Source organism: Passer montanus, unplaced genomic scaffold (assembly GCF_014805655.1).
Source record: "Passer montanus isolate IOZ18808 unplaced genomic scaffold, ASM1480565v1 scaffold10, whole genome shotgun sequence".
NCBI classification, from domain to species: Eukaryota; Metazoa; Chordata; class Aves; order Passeriformes; family Passeridae; genus Passer; species Passer montanus.
In genome coordinates this window covers 27,838,191-27,855,665 of record NW_024356505.1, presented here as the reverse complement: position 1 = coordinate 27,855,665, position 17,475 = coordinate 27,838,191, and the positions used below count along the sequence as shown (strand labels likewise).

The 17,475-nt window shown below is 38.2% G+C and overlaps 1 protein-coding gene across 1 annotated transcript in view; it reads right to left on the bottom strand.

Annotated features, from left to right (window-relative positions):
* The window catches only part of MYO3A (myosin IIIA), a 114,127-nt gene that overhangs the window by 47,490 nt on the left and 49,162 nt on the right, over positions 1 to 17,475 (bottom strand). Inside the window, exons 8-16 of the mRNA XM_039709230.1 lie at positions 16,995 to 17,060; positions 16,445 to 16,600; positions 7,097 to 7,196; positions 4,373 to 4,489; positions 3,515 to 3,619; positions 3,351 to 3,434; positions 2,410 to 2,612; positions 528 to 626; positions 313 to 427 (exon numbers count right to left, since the gene is read on the bottom strand). Coding sequence (XP_039565164.1) covers positions 313 to 427; positions 528 to 626; positions 2,410 to 2,612; positions 3,351 to 3,434; positions 3,515 to 3,619; positions 4,373 to 4,489; positions 7,097 to 7,196; positions 16,445 to 16,600; positions 16,995 to 17,060 — 1,045 coding nt within the window. The remainder of the gene's footprint in view (positions 1 to 312; positions 428 to 527; positions 627 to 2,409; positions 2,613 to 3,350; positions 3,435 to 3,514; positions 3,620 to 4,372; positions 4,490 to 7,096; positions 7,197 to 16,444; positions 16,601 to 16,994; positions 17,061 to 17,475) is intronic.

The following is a 17,475-nucleotide window of genomic DNA, read 5'->3' as shown; positions in this document are numbered from 1 at the left end:
ATAAACAGTTACAACATAATTTTCTATGCATTAAATTTGTTAAAATCTCTCTCTCCCCCCCACAAATTACTCAGCTGTGCTGTGTTCACTGATTTCAAAGCCTTGTTGGCTAATATAATTTTATTGGTTTACCAATGCCTTGAAACTTTAAAAATTTAAATGTTACTATATAACAGTAAGTTGACCATACAAGATCCTAAACAGAAACACAATATGCTAAAGGAAAAAGGGAGATTTGAATGCTTTATATAAGTTTTTCCTGATTAAAGTAGCTGGTGAAGCTCACAAAGGAAAAGGGTTATCAGCACTCACCTCCAGTGTAAAACCTATGACTTTGAAGCACTGTTCTATTAATTCAAACTGAGACTTATAAAAGCTATTGTTCATGAAATCTTGCACTATTCTGAAATGATCATTTTGCAGATATCTGAAAGAGTTGATGGATACAAAGTTAGAATGCAAATGAGGCTGAGAATTCAACACTGTGTTTCTTAGTAATCAATTTATGCAAAAATAAACTGCATTACCTGGGAGGTCTATATTCTGGCAGTTTATAATGTGCCAGTTTTTTCTTTTCTGCGAGACCAGCATAAATATAATAAAAAATATGGAAATTTTTCTCTCCTCTGAAACAACAGAAACAACAAACTGATTTAGTAATATAACCATGCTACATTTATTAATGACACACATACTATTACTAAATGTTATTTTAATAACAGGCACGACTCACACAAAGTGACAGAGGATTCTGAAAGAAGTTTTATTTGCTGTGAACACCCTTTTCATGCCATTCTGTTTTTGTCCTGACACTGCCAGGGTGGCTGCTCAGTGCTAAAGCAGCTCAGTGCTGCTCTGCCCCTGATGCAATTGGTAGATCCTGTGTGAGATCTTGCATGTTCCTCACCCACCCACACTGAATGGGTTGCTTAACTCCAGTTATTTTAAAAAAACCTTCTGACTGTGGGAGAGGTATACACTCTTGGTTCACTGAATGCAGTAGGTCTATTGTGTCTTTTAGTCCTGAACCAAGAAGCAGACATTCAGCAAAAGGGCCTTATGACTTGGCATGCTTTCCCTAGAAGCTAGATGCCCAAACCTAGGACAGAGGTTTATTATATATTCAAAGCTCCCATGCTCCTTATGAGAAAGAACTAGGTGAAAATTTGCAACCATGACTGAGCCCTGAGATGCCAGTCAGTCACTACTGAATGGCAAAAAGTAATCACGTTCAAACCCCTGCTTTGTGCAAGAACTTAGGTCTATGTCTCAGGAGCACCATTAGATCACAGAAACATAGAATGGCTTGGGCTGGGAGGGACCTTAAGGATCATCTAGTTTCAACTCCCCTGTCATGGGCAGGGACACCTTTCACTAGATTGGGTTGCTCAGAGACCCATCTAGCCTGGCTTTGAACACTTCCAGGGATGAGGCATCCTTAGCTTTCCTGGGCAACTTATTTGGGTGCCTCACCACCCTCACACTAAAGAATTTTTTTCTAAAATCTAATCTAAACCTACTCTCACTCAGTTTAAATCTATTGCCCCTTATCCCACCACTACATGATCTTGCAAAAAAGTCTCAATCTTTCTCACAGGCTCCCTTCAGCTGGGAGGTGGCTGTTTGGTCACCCCAAAGCCTTCTCTTCTCCAATTTTCTCAGCAGAGAAAAATTTCTCATAGCAGATGTGCTCCATCCCTCTAATAATCTTGGTGACCTTCTGTGGAATTTCTTCAACAGATCCACATATTTCCTGTAGTGGGGACCCAGAGCTGACCTGCAACACTGCAGGTGGGGTCTCACCAGAGCAGGGTAGAGGGGCAGATTCCCCCCCCGACCATCTGCCCACGCTGCTTTTGATGCAGCCCAGTGCACATTTGGCTTTCTGGGCTGGGAGGGCACATGGCTGGACCATGTCCAGCCTCTCACCCATCAGTACCCCCAAGCCCTTCTTGGCAGGGATCTTTGACCCCTAATCCCCTATAAACAAATCCTACTAGATGTTCCAAAACTGAAAACAACCAAACAAACAAAGAAATAAGCTACAATACTACATGAAATTTAGAGGAAGTAAATCCAAGTGATACACTTAACACAATACTCCAAAATCCCACAATGAAAAGTGTGTCTGAAATATTAGTAAGTTTGTAATTCTTTGCACATTCTTATTTTATATATCACATGGGCATTTTTATAAGATTTGTTTAAATAAACCAGGAGGCAATGAAAAAAAAAACTCTGGAGTAGTTTTCAGCTAGTGTACAGATTCATAAGCTATTCATATACAACCTTTAAGGAAAAAAATCCAGGTACCTCATTCACCTTTGTGTTTTGAACCAAAGTGATTTCCTGCATTATAGGCCTAGTCTGTAGCCCCCAAATTAGGTCAAATACAATTTTCATACTTACACTGCCTGGTGGACAACTCTGGATTTTTCAAGGAGGTACTCTGAAATCTGAGCTCCTACTACAGTGCCACCACAAGTGAATTTCATTTCCAAATATTTTCCAAATCTGCTTGAATTATCATTGATGATAGTGCCTGCATTCCCAAATGCTTCTACAAGGTTGTTCACCTGGAGAATCTTCTCCTGCAGAGTCCTGTTATTAGCCTGGATATGAAAAAGATAATTGCTTCCAATTATCAGTGATTATTCAAATTCATGCATTTTTAGGTGTTCCTTTAATCTTCTCATTGGTATTGTGAAGTGTGACATAATCAGGGCAGCTATTCCCATGGAAATTATATGGAGAAAAAGGCATATATATATATATAAAATTAACGCTGTCTAGAAGAAATTACACACATAATGATAACAACACTATAAATTAATTTCTACAGTTTCTGTGGTTTTGTGGCTCTGAGATGACCAATCTGCTTTTAGGATCCTTGTTAGCATCTGGTTACTGCTCCATTTCACCCTACCAATCCATCAGCTTGCTTTCCTCTCACCTCGGGCATGCTAAAAATGGCATTTCACTCAGACAGTTATGGCGGCCACTTCCCAGAAAGACTGTGTCCCACTGACAGCAATCTGGTTGTGGAAGAATGATAAACTAGAGGAGGATTTTATTTAGTACTGCTTGGGTGACTTGAAGGTACTCTAAACAGGGATCTAAGTCACAGCCCTCATTGCAGTGGGTACTTTTCATTGTAGAAACCCCAGCATATTTCCAAGTGACCCTAGGAGGGAGGAAGGAGTAGACAGATCAGCATCACGTTCTAATGTTCTTTGGAAAATGTGTAACAGTCTCAGCCCACAACCAATGCCCTGCCCATAGGTTCAGCCCTTTATAGCCAGGATAGCAAAGCCTTAAAGCCTTACAGAGACATCCCCTCTGCCACTTACCTTGCCGAGGACAGTGAGCTGCTGAACCAGCAGATGGGCACTTTGCGTCTTGCCAGCTCCACTTTCTCCAGAAATAACAATACACTGCAGAGAACAGAGCAGGACTGAGCTCATCACATATCTCTTAGCCTGGCAGAGGATGTAATTATACACCTCAGCCATACCTGATCAGAGTTGTATGTCACCATGGACTGATAGCCTATGTCAGCAACAGCAAAAATGTGAGGAGGGTTGGCAGTCCGTTTGGCTCCAATGTACAGTTTGGAATGCTAAGTGTAAGAAAAATAAAATCATTATCACTGTCCTTTAAAAACTTTTTTTTTTTAAGTTTGGTTTTATTTTTAGATTAGTGTATAGCATGCTGAGGCTTTCTGAGGGAGCTGTTACTGCACTCACTATACCATGAATCTGTATCTACTTAGGACTATAAGAACTGCTAAAAAGTGGAGTGCAATTTTCTATGATTTTAGCCCTGATTACATTATGAAACTCATTTTATTAGAAGAAAATTTGCTGTTGTCAGACATCACAGTTCCAACTTATTTAAATTTATTTGTGTTCCCTTCCTATTAGTATCTCTGCATGGTATTGATGTTAAAACTTGAGATCTTTTCTGTACCTGCAGTATCTGATAATTAATAACCCCAAATTATTGTATTATCTGACTTTAATATCTTTCCCCTTTTGTGTAATAGGGAGACAAATTCCCTTTTGTATAATAAGGAGACAGATTCACAGAAGTTAACATTTTACAGGATTGCTTTGTGTATGATCTACACTGCAGACATAAAGACACTAGAAAGTAATTATTTTGGAGTTTCTCATTTCTGTGCTGAAATTCAGCAAGTGTTAAGAATTTGTGTCAATGCGCACTTGAAAGAACATCTCTACTGGTAATTCTGTTTTTTCAGAGTAAGCTAAAATAAATCTCAAGAATGGTCTTACTTTATACTTAACACAAATATTTATATTTTAGTGGAATTTGGTGCTAGTTTAAAATAGCAAAACCTAAATTTTCACACCTGTGAAGAATAAATATCTATGTTCCGAAATGGATTGACAGCGATGAGAATGTCCCCAACGTATGTGTAGATCTGGTCCTTGGCATAACCCTTCTGCAACTGTTCCGTTACTGTATTCTGATGGAGAGGGAACAGGAACCATAAGTCACATGGAGGAAAAAGAATGTTAGGAAAATGTATAAAATATTTATATAGTTTCAATGGGTGAGGATGGGGAGGGAAGGTATTTATAGTCAGGAGTACAATGGATCATCATCAAAAGTGAGTAATATTTTCAAACACACCGGCATTTCTGATATTTTGTCTTACTTTGAACAGTACATACTTACGGATCCTCAAATGGCTGTAGCAAAAGGAGTTAATAAGTACTGCTTTCATTCAGTTCATCAGATGTTTCCATGAGACAGTCTTGTCTACATTTCTACTACTGAAGTTTCATGTAACTTATCAAGCAAGGGCCATTTGATTGAGTCCATAAGTGCCATTACAGCTGCTCTAACACTACTCTCAGTTATGATACAACACAGATGTTCAACTGCTTTGTTCCAATTAATGTAAACAATGGGGCATCTTTCCCTATTAACAAGCAGTCTCTGCTGTGATTGTTCTTTGCTGTTGCAGAGCCAGTTCCCCTGAACCAAGGGAAAAAAGGGCCCATTAGTGGCATTCAAATTTCTTGATATAATTTCCCTCATCTTCTTCTGCGTACACAGCTGGGTATATAAAGTGCCTGGTTAGGTTTCCAATCAAAACAGGCCACAGAGCTGAATGAAGAAATTCAAACCAGCCTTGAGACTAATCTGGGGTACATGTGAAAATATTTAAGCTGCATACCCACTGGAACAGACCAACCAACTGGCAGCAGAGGTCTACAGAAGGAATTGCTTTCCTTCCTCATCTATCTATTCCGTGTTGTACACTGTGTCCTGTTTAATACACTTACAAGACAAATTCTCAACAGCTGCAGAGGCTGTATTTCCTTCATGAGAAAACATAAGGAGAAAATCTTGGTTTTTCATTGCCTTGATAAACTTTTTGGTTTTGAATGCTCTCTTTCCTTTTTTGCCAGAACCAGATTCACGTTACAGAATTATTTTAGGGGAACTTCTGCCCTTTCTGAAATTATTTCTTGCACCAATAGAAAGAAGGTCTCTTGTCTTGCTCTGATGATGGGGCTATCTAAACTAGAAGAAAAATTTGAATGGAAGAAAGAATACAGTTCTGAGAAGCTGCCATTCATATGTGAAAGTAGTTTTAAACTGGATTTGATTTAGTAACACTACATAGTCAAACAATGCATTTAGACAGAGGCTTCCTTAGGACTTCCATGAGAACGCTCCATCTCTGAGGATATGGGACATATTCCAGTCAGTCTGGGGTTTTATTGTGTAATAAAATCTCTTTAGCTTGGATTGTTTATATGCATCATGGTAAAAAAAATTTAAAAAAAATCCCTACAACAGTGTTACTCTTCCCAATACTAAAAAAATGGTTAAACCTGAACTTTGTCCAGTAGATGAATTTTGGGTTAGTTCAATTACAATTAATTAAAGTTCAAGCTACTATAAAAAAAGCTCCTGAATAGATGGAAGATGTTCTGTGAGCTGTCAGCCTGATACAGTTTACCAGCTGAAGTGCCACAATGAATATTCTGGACTGACAAAGGTACAATATACCAGAGAAGTTTTACAGATAAGATAATGTGAATTATAGTCTATGCAGAGCCCAGTAGATGAAAAATGGCAGTTTGTTAACAACCACTGATGGCCTCCAAGACCTGCAGATAATGTACTGCAGCCTGATTCTAAAAAAATGGTTAAACCTGAACTTTGTCCAGTAGATGAATTTTGGGTTAGTTCAATTACAATTAATTAAAGTTCAAGCTACTATAAAAAAAGCTCCTGAATAGATGGAAGATGTTCTGTGAGCTGTCAGCCTGATACAGTTTACCAGCTGAAGTGCCACAATGAATATTCTGGACTGACAAAGGTACAATATACCAGAGAAGTTTTACAGATAAGATAATGTGAATTATAGTCTATGCAGAGCCCAGTAGATGAAAAATGGCAGTTTGTTAACAACCACTGATGGCCTCCAAGACCTGCAGATAATGTGCTGCAGCCTGATTCTTTCTGGTTTTGAAGCTTAAAGCATAAACACAGCAGACCTCCTCCCTCCCTCACGGACTAACTTTAGAACTTTGACAAACCAGTGGCATTTGTATCAGTTAATTTGGTCAAAGGCTCACCAGCAGGCATTGACAGATGAGAGGCTCAGCTGACACAAAATTGACCCTCATGCATTTCCCCACCAAAATAAGTCAGTGAGAACCTAGTCTGGGAGAGTATGGTGAGCTAGTTTAAGACAACTCTTGGTGCTCAAGCAACAGGGACAGATGGTCTTGGACCTAAACCAATTTCAAGTTAACACACTATTGCAAAATGGATACTTAGCTGTAATAAAATGCAGTGATATAAATCCCGTTTAGTCAAATACTGTTTGGTCAATGCCTGTAACTCCAGAGATTGTTTTAGCTTTGAGTTGGAACCTTTCTGACACAGTAAATCTTGTCTAAAATATTTGGCATGAAGTGGTGAAATGTCATTGTACAATTACACAACTGAAGTGTGACAATACAGTTGAATTTGAAAATCAACAGCAAACCATTGTGATTTAATATGCGATTGCTCCTCTTCAGGAAAACATGAAAAAAGAGGTTCTTACCTCATCCAGTACCTCCAAGGTTGCTAAATCATCTACTTCTTCTTGGTTTGAAACTAGTGACTTACTGTAGTTCCCTTTCTTTGTGTGAATACGTTCAAATCTAGAAAAGAAAGAGAGACAATCTCCTGACGTAAGGAAACACAGAGCAGATCTTGCATCTGTAACCATCTTGAAGGCAAAAACATTCTAGCTTTTCATTGCTCTGAATTTAAACACACAAATGTTTGAATAGCAATACAGAAGTCAACTTCTTGGTACAGCACAGCTGTACCAGACAGTTCAAATGCTATGATTTGATTCCAGAACTGCTACCATGAAAAACTTTGTCACTATAGATCCCTGCTTAGATCACACCCCTACATCAGCTGTAAGGCAGGAGCTTGGCAATACAAGTAAAGAAAAAAGAACATTTTTATAAAGCATGCAGGAGTGAAACTCTGGCACCAACATGCAAAAAGATCCTGCCAACAGTTATGTATAGGACATCATACCAGGGGGGTATGATGAAATAGTACAGCAAAGATGATGCAGACAAAGCACTCAGGACAGAAACACTTCTAGCTTAGTAATGACAGTACTCTAAAGTCTGGCTGAGATGACCTCACTATAGAGAAAAGTGCTATAGAAACAGAACCAGTGGGGTAAGTGAAATACATCTTGACCAAATTTTCTTGGACTTGCTAGGAGAGTAAGTTATACATGAGAAGAAAACAAAATTTCAAATATCTTTCTCACGACCAAACCATAAACCCAACTTTATGCAGCCTTATTTTAATTAGCAAGAAAATTCCCAGAGACTTGGATCATTCTTTATCCAAGAGTAAAGGCATTGCTAACTAGAGCAAACACAGCAGAGAATGCAAGGTTTACAATTCATATTAGTTATACTTGTGTTATGAGATGAGGGAAAATAAGGGAAACTGGATAAGTAACAGCAGAGTTCACAAACTAAATCAAGCTCAGATATGTAATAAGGCACAAGCACAGGAAAACTATTAAGTAAATCTGATCTCCTGATATGACCTCACTCCCTTTGACGCCACTGATGGGCAGGCACCTCTCAAACACAAGAAACATTTACCTTGGTAAACTCAGACAGCCAGGAAACTGTTGTGTGAAGCACTCACTCTTTACCTTGATCCCAGACAAGACCAGGGAAATTCTTTATTTAATTTTGATATTTGGATATATGGCATAGATAAAAGCAGGCAAGAATTTTGATGTACAGTGAACAGATGACAGAAGAAAGAGTGTAGTCTCACCAAGATGGAAAGTTAGAGTGAGTGAACATCACACTGATGAGGAAAGCTGAACACCCACAGATTTACTGCATATTTAATGGACTGTACCTGTTCCTTGAACATCACCTAGTTCATGAGTGCTGCTTCAGGTCATGCTGGCTGTGCCCTGATGAGGGATGTAGATGCAGAAACTCAAGCAGGCACCAATTTGGTGCAATAAGTATCTGCCAGGATTGAAAAGGGACTGGAAGAAATGGGCAAATTATGCCCTCCCAAACTCTAAGTGCCCTCACAATCTGGTTGATGGAAATCCAGACCAGAGTGCACTTCATCTATCACTTTCAATTTCTCTTTCAATTATTGTCTCTAACAATAATTCCCTGAGGATGACAGAATGGCCTGTCTTCATCCTGGTGCCAGTTTCTTCCTCCTTTACACAGATGCCTGATACCACGAGACGTTTTTAATTGTCCACAATGCAAAGACAGGTGCTTCACACTCACAGCTGACTAATTCTGCAACTTTAATATCAAGGCACAAACATGTAGGACTTCCCTGCAAGAGCTACCATAGTTTCACAGTTGCTGTGTCAACATCACAGCACAGTATCCAGTGAGGAGGCTAAGTGACCAGGAAGCAAAATGAACCAAAGGATTGACAGGATCTACATTATCCTAGGTTTGACCTATTCTTAGTTTTTCTTTGGAATCCAGTTTTAACATGAGAGCTCTCCTGATAGTACTTGCAAAAACAGTATGAGACCACTTCTGGTAGCATGTACCCCAGGTAGTATTAAAGAGCAGGTGGTAATACAAAGATTTAAATTAACTCCTCAGCCTTGCATAATCTGCTGCTGTTTGATTTGCATTTAGTAGCTAAAGGACGTTTCTAAATCCAAAGTCAGAGGTGCAAACAATATCCTACCCTCTCAATAGAAATCCATCCCCTCTATAATTCACACTCCTATTTACACCTCTTTGTAAAAGTTTCATTTGAAAAAAGTTAAATTTGGACAGCTGAAACAATTTATCCTTTGCACCTGTATGAAGGTCATTTTGTGTCCAGAAGATGCATCTAATACTAGTGTGACTTTGAGAGAGAGCTATCAATATGCACACAAGGGAAAGATGTGGGGATTCCAGGACTATGTCAAGCTCTACTGCTCTATTTTTCCGTTGCTGAAGAAGACCCAAAACAAAGCATCTGTCAAGCTTTGCTTTCCATTTCTGGTGGAGCTGTTACACATTGAACACATTTTTTTTTAATATGTTAGATCCTTAAATGTTACTGCAGATCAGTGAGAGAGTGGTATTTCCCAGGATTAGTTTCAATTATCATTTTTCGTTTAATATAAGAAACTAACAATTGCTGTGCAGGAAGGGAGGAGAATGCTCCAGTCATGGGCATTTTTCTTTTTCTATTTTTTTTTTCCTTTAAGGAAACAGATCTCTGTGTATGCCAGGGAAGTTTAATTACATAAAATCGACCCTCCTGTAATCCTCCTCAGCTGACATTATGAGCACACTAGCGCTTGTTGGGCTAGATTATATTCTCCATTCTCCAGAGTACACAAGAGTGGCAGATTTGCAGAACACAATATTTTCCACTTTGCTGTCAAAGGGCACAGACCCCTCAAGGGCAGTTATACTGCTTCACTTCAACTTAAAAAACCCCACATCAGTGCTGTTGACAGCAGTGCTGAAGTTTCATTAAGATCATGCACATAGACATTGTGAACTGAAATAACCATGGATCTCTGTTCTGCTCAAAAATATATTGGAGGCATTGGATTTTACAAGCATGCCCGACAAGCAATTCAGGCAGCTAAAGGCCAGAAACTTCAATGCAGTAAGGACAAGAAAATGAGTCAAGGTAGCATTGTTTCTGTGCATTCTCTTTCACATCAATGCTCGCCTCCCCCTACCTTATCTTTCAAGATTCAGTTAAATCAAAATGAGGCAACTGCAGCTTTTCTTCTTCAAATTGTCAGAATGTATTTAAAAGATTTCTGATAGTTCCAAAAATACCATGAAAAGGAAAGTGTGACTCATGATGCCCTGCTGAACTCTCTGCCTAAACTGGTTGGAGAATCATCTACGACTAAGAAGTGACAGTAAAAGGGCTGGCCTTAGCCTGAGTGTTCAGAAGAAACTAAAAATAATGAAGTTTTTGTAAGGTGAAGGTGGAAACAGCTGTCTACCTCCCAGCAGTTACAAACAGCAGCAAAATGACAAAGAAGCAACACAGAGAAACCTCTACAGGGTCTGTCATTGCTGGTGATTCTATTTCTCTGGAGGTTGAACAAAGCAGTATTAATTCACACTTAAAATCAAATTTTTTTCTTCACAGATATATCTTGTGAAATCTGTTAAATAAAACTAGTCTGCTATCTATGAAAAATCTGTACCTGACTTTAGAAAATGTAACACTTCAGTGATAAGCCTCCAGCTGCATCTGCACAATGCTTTGCAGATAAACCTAGGTTCCCCTCAGTATTTAAATGATTGACAGCACTGAGACTACAGGCTGCAGTCTCAGGGAGCTGTGCTGCAGCTTATGCAATGTTCCTGACAGCACACTGTTGCCCTGCAGAGCTATGGGGCTTTTGATTCAGAGGTGGCCTGTGCCCAGCTCTGCACAATCTGTTTGACAAAGCTTGTGCTGATTTCCATGTCCTGTAAACAAAGCAGATTATTATTCCTTCACAACAGCCTCAAGAAATAGCTGTATCCCTCACAAATTTCAGGGAGAAGTATGTGTTCTTAAGTGAGCAAATAGGAGATCTCTAAAAGGACTCTTTGGGATTAGCTCCTCATGAGTCAGGCCCAGGCCCTGTGCTCAGAGCCATATCGAGACGATAAAGGGGAAACTCCATGGGTATGAAAAGCCTGAAGTGTCCCACCTTCAGGAGAAATGAGTTGCTGAGCAAGTGGACTGGCACAACAGTAAAGTACCACTTGCAGAGCATTTCTCCTGAGGAGTTCTGAATGCAGGAGGAACATCTTCCTCCTGTTTTCTTCAGAAGGTAAACTATTCTTCATTCAGGCATTGCTGTTGTCCATTGTGTTATAAAGAAGAACATGATTCAGATTTAGAGAATTGTTTTAGCTATGTCACAAGATCTGCTTAGTCTAAGGCCTTTGCTCCCAGAACTCCCTACTGCTTCTACAGCTTGAGAGAAGTCTGCAGCACAGCCATCCTACGTAGGAGTGTCCTCAATGCAGAAGCACACACTTCTTGGTATAACAAAGCCCACACTGAGCTCCAGGAGAGGAAGAACTGGCCTGAAGGGATCAAAGATTGAACTGGAATTCCAAAGCCCCCCATTTAAGCCACTACGCCCATTCAAATGTCATCTGGAGACCTTGCCCAAGACAGCAGTGGACTCTGTGTGTACTGTCTTGTACTGCTCCTCATATTGATTTTGTCAAGTCAGCATGGTGATCTCCTACCCTCTCCTACAGCCTGCCCTGCAATCCCTGAGCTTCAAGGATTGCTGTCAGCTGCTTTCCACTGGCAGGATGAGTCAGAGAGATTGGGACAGAGTGAACATCCAGAAAATGGGTGACACAAGTCTGTGCAATCAGGAAAAGTCACGAAAGGAAACTTTATGGCACTCCCTGCTTTTAATAGGTGTCAATAAATTGATAACCACCTTTGTGCATGTTGTACATGAACTTCTGTGAAATTATCTCCATGGCCTTTCCAAACACTTAAATAGAGCAACTGTTTAGTACGCTGTTACTGATTTCAGTGCCAACGCAGGAGGACAAACTCCTAAGAAAATAACGCAGCTCACCCTATTCTATTTGCAGTAGAATAGGTCTCTTTCCTATAATTACTCAGAGAGTATATAAAGATAATTCTTAATCTGGGGACCAGAGGAATTTTCTGAAATCTAGGTGCACTGAATACCCCTCATATGTACAGCTCATTTCTGGAATGACTCACAATCCCCAGGAAATACACAATGTACTAATCACTGCATATTTCTACAGAGATTATTGTAAAAGCAGTCAAGAAGAAGACAGCCAAACAATTCAAGATAAAAGTCTTACAAGCCTGACTGTCAGGAGTAGATGCGACAGTTCTGAAGGTTGTTTCAAAGACAGCTATTTCTGTTGCAGAGTAAAATTCTTTACAATGCAGGGATATTTTCCCTCTTTTGGACTAGCAAGAAGTGTATTTTTAGAAGTGTTTTGGGGTATATGCTGCAGTACTAATTTTTAATAACTATTTTCATCATTATTTATAAATTTTAACAGCTATACTGCTATACTAAAAGCCTTTGTCAAGCTCAGGGCCCCTGTCCTGAAAGTGACTCTCCTCACAAAAAAACCACGAAAAATAATTACACTTATTATGCAACTTTGCCTGCTTCACCTCTTCTCTAAGGTGAATTTAGCCCATATAGCATATCTCATATAGCACATTTTACATATAGTTCATATATCATTCCCAACAACAGATTTTAAAGATGTTACAGTCAGGATGCTATGGGAAAATGTTAATGTATCAAGGGATATTTTCTCCTGCTATTCCTATTGTCATTTCAACTGAGTTCTGAGCTAGGAAAGGTTAAGTTGCAAATAGATATTTTTAGCATAAAAAATATGATGATTTTAGAGAAAAATGTACTGCATTTGCTCAAAGTAAAAAAGTGGAATTTTAAATGAAACTCATTGTTAGTATTCATGCTTTCTTGAGTCTCGAGTAGCACAAGATATTCTAGTGCTAGAACACTGCTCAAAGGCTACTGAAAAACCACTATTACCTTCTGTCACTTCAATGAAACCTGGAGCCAGGCTGTGGCAAATTGCCATCTAGTTTTATCAGTGATAATTGAGATTTCTCTGATTACTCTGGTGGTTGGTGGGCTCTCTCCCTCTTGTTGTTTCTTTTTCCGTCTCTTGAGAGGATGCAGTACAATGCACGACCTAAACCTTGGTTCCTCTTCACTAGAATAACAACACTGGGAAGGTTCTGAGGGCCCTCATGACTCAGTGACTCCTCAGTGCTAGAAAATACCTCAGGAACAATGGTGCCAATGGGAGGGACTTCAGAGTGGCTCCACTCTGTGCCTAGAGATTTCCCATCCTTCCTGAGCACACACAGTGCACAAGAATTGGATCTGAGGGTAAGGCCCTCTGCAAAAAACCCATGAGAACATGACACAATGTAATGAGCTTTTCTTTTTGAGCTGTATCAACTGCACATCCAGCAAACAGCAAGGTAAGATCACAAGCACATCAACAGACTACTGCTGCAGAAAGCAGTCAGAAAATTGTACCTCAGCCCAATGGGCTAAGAAGGTGACTTGATTTTGAGTGAAAACAGAAATGGTGCACATAATAAAAGCTAGTGGCTGGACCTCAGCTATTTTTTTTTTCTTTTTAAATATAAAACTACAATTAATGAATTAAATTTGATGAGGAGAGTAAACACATACAAAGAAAATAACCACATTCTTAATTTTCAGCTTTAACTCAACATTACCAAGTTTATTGACCTTATATTCCAATGCCCATTGGAACACAATACAGGTAGCAGGATTTCTTCCCTCAGTAGAAGGAAAAAATCTTTAATCCCTTAAGCTACCTGCCTCCCACTGTTGCTCCCATTGTCAAGAAGGAGGAGAGTTATGCCTTCAAATTAGGGACAGAGAGAGTGTGAGCTTCAGATCAGGAAGAAGTTTTACAAGGAAAGTTGCCAGCAGCTGCTGAAAGTTCAGAAATTTCACAGTAGGACCCTAACAGATCAGTGTAAAACAGTGCCAGAATAGCATAAACAAGAAAAGAGCAGCTCTTCCAGAGGACTTGTCACTATAACGCTAATGTCTTGATTCTAAATCAGATTTACATGGTACTTCTGTACAGACATTGCTTTTAACATAATTTGCTTTGTGCAGATTAAAGGTCAGAAGATACATATGATTAGTAATAAAAGACTTTTAAAAAAGCATGACTATGGAATTTAAAGGTCCTTGCATAATCTCTTATCATTCACAGCAGAAAAAAAAAATACAGATGCTGTTCTGCAGTCAAACAGTGTATTTCACAAAATTGCACAATCACAAAATCATTTAGGTTAGAAATACTACTTGTTAGTATTTTAAACTGCTATACTGAAATATGGGATATGCTCAGTTTAACCCTGCCATTTAAATTACACTCTGAATTAAATAAGTACATTATTTTGTACAGATTCAGAGAACAAATTATGTAATTTTAAAAACTTTATTATTATTTTGAAAGAGAAAATTCTGTTTTCCTTTGGGAAATTTGACATAAAAGTTACACTTGATCAACTATAAAAGCATTGGTAACTTCATCACATGGTAATATATTCCCTTAAATTCTAGTTCTCATGAAGAGCCATCAGCTTGTAAAACACAGTTTTAACAGGACAGAGAAAATACCAGTATATCATCCTGTTCTTGTACCACTTGACTGCTGTGTACACATGCAAATTGGGCCACTTTCTTTATGTTTGTATTGTACAGGAAACAAAAAAAGTTCATGTAGTTTGCTTTATGTAGCATTTACATGAAAAAAAATAAAGGATTTGAAAGAAAATAATATGAAAACAAAAGTGAGTTCTCTAAAATGGGTAAAAAAGGACACAATATCTAATTGACTAGAAGCTTGATTTTTTTCAAAATTATTTAGGTTTTAAAAGGACTAATATCACAAGAGTTAACAAGATTTTAATTAATATAACCTAGTGGTTTGGACTTTTTTTACCACATATAATTTCCCTCTGTTTTTTAAATAAATGCTATTTAAAGCCTGGATTATGCTGCTGGTTTAGTGTTCAGCATTGACTTCTAGTAAGCTTATTTGAATACAAGAATCTTTCTTGATTAAGCAAATGTCAAGTCTGCAATATATAGAGCGCATAAATCCAGTCTGAAGCTTAAATGTAAGCCAAATGCATAGTTTTATACTGTGATGTCAGAAAAGAGAAAGCACTACTCCTCCCATATCCAGTTAAAGTTGAAAAAACTTCAGTGTCATAATTATTTAGAAATATATTTTTACTATCACCTTCAAAGCATAGAGTATTCTCCAGAACTAGAACTGAAGACTGCTGTATATGTTGTTACTCTAAATGTGTGAAAGGAAATGTGGCAGATTTTAACAAGCTTTTTCCACACAAATGATAATGCCAAAATGTATTTTAAATTTTCATGTTCATGTTCCATAAAAACAAACAAAAAAAAAGATAAAAGCATTGTGCTTTTCCTTGAAGCAGGAGCAGTCATACCAGTAGTACATCAATACTATTCTACAACATTTCACATCTGATACATGCATGTACTGTATAGAGTTTTTTCAATTGTAAAACTGAGCCAAGACATTTTAAGTATTTTAAATAAAAGCCGTAAGGTGTTAAGTGATTTGTTCAGAATTTATATCACTTAGATGCTAGTTGAAGAAAGAAACTTTCCATTCAAGAAGACATAATGTTTGAAGTTTGCAAAACATGGTCTGCTAGGACTATCACTTATTTCAGTCAGAAACATCCAACTCCTGCAGGAACCTGACTAGCTGGTTTTAGCATACTTGCTCAAACAAAACAATAGCTGACCATACAAATGTATGAAAATGCCAAACATTGATTTCACCTACCCTTGGCTTTCTAAAAACTGGGGTCTAAGACTATATCTTGAGTCACAGAAGAAAGGGGAGGCACTTCTAAATATTGTTTTATCCCACATGAGAATTATGACACCTCTCTCCACTGGCAGTACATGGGACCCTCAAGTTTTAGCATACTTGCTCAAACAGAACAATAGCTGACCATACAAATGTATGAAAATGCCAAACATTGATTTCACCTACCCTTGGCTTTCTAAAAACTGGGGTCTAAGACTATATCTTGAGTCACAGAAGAAAGGGGAGGCACTTCTAAAGATTGTTTTATCCCACATGAGAATTATGACACCTCTCTCTTTCCATTGGCAGTACATGGGACCCCCACTATTAAACTTTCCATTTTTTCCATCTAAAGTTATAAGGGTTGAATCTCTCTCTGAGTGCTAGTCATTCTGAAACAGTGGAAGTATCAAAATTGACCCAGCTGGTCTACTCTTTAGCTACTTTACCTTGCCTTTTCAGTGACTCCCATTTGTTGATGAACATCAATAAATTCCATGAGTTGCCTTTGTAGCACGTTTTCTTTTCCTTCAATTTGCTTAATAAAATCATGCTGCAAAAGAGTAGATACTGTTGGACGCTTCTCATAATCTTTAGTCAAGCACCTGTGCTGGCAGAAAAAAACATATGATCATTGAGGATTCACAGTTAAGTTTTGGAATGCTTGTCTGGAGTTCATTCATGACTCCATAATAAATGTATCTGTCTTAATCAAAACAGCTCTGCACTGAAAACTGACATGACTTCACAGAATTGATGAGCCCAAAAAGTTAAAATTATTGCATTTTAAAACTAAGTATTTTTTACTTAGAAAATGTCAAGGGTGTTGAAATGCTATTTCATGTATAATTACAGAGCCTCACTTGGAAGTCAAATGGATTTATTAACTAGCCTTTTAAGGGAGAGTATTAGTTGCAACAGATTTTGACAAAAGATATTTTACACATGACATTTACACATGTTCCATATTCAAGCAGAGTGGTCTCAGTTGTTACTCACTTGTTAATGAAGTCATTGAATTCAGGTGACCACAGTTCAGGCTGCTGTAGCGTTGGAGGAGGATTCCTGCAAAGGTCAGTGTGGTGATAAGTTAATAAGCTACTCACTTGACAAAAACAATGTGTGAAGCCGGACTGAGTAATGAGTTTTAGAAGGCCACCGAAAAAAGATATTGATTTCCACTGGTAAAAAGAGCATGGGTAGATGATGCAATGCCTTATTGGTTCTCCTACTTTACATAACTAATAAGGAGAAATAGCGTTGAGATAATCTACCAAGTGTAGCTAAGAAACACTGTGATTTTTTTCAATCAAATCAATAAAAATAAATTAAACTAACAACCCATTATTCACTATTCACTTGTAATGTCAAGTTCCTTTTTCCAAGCCTGAAACAATATACTTTCTTAGGAGAAATTTTAAAAAGCAATTCTATTTTAAGTTTTCTCAGAAAAACTGAATTCATCAACTTCCTGAACAAA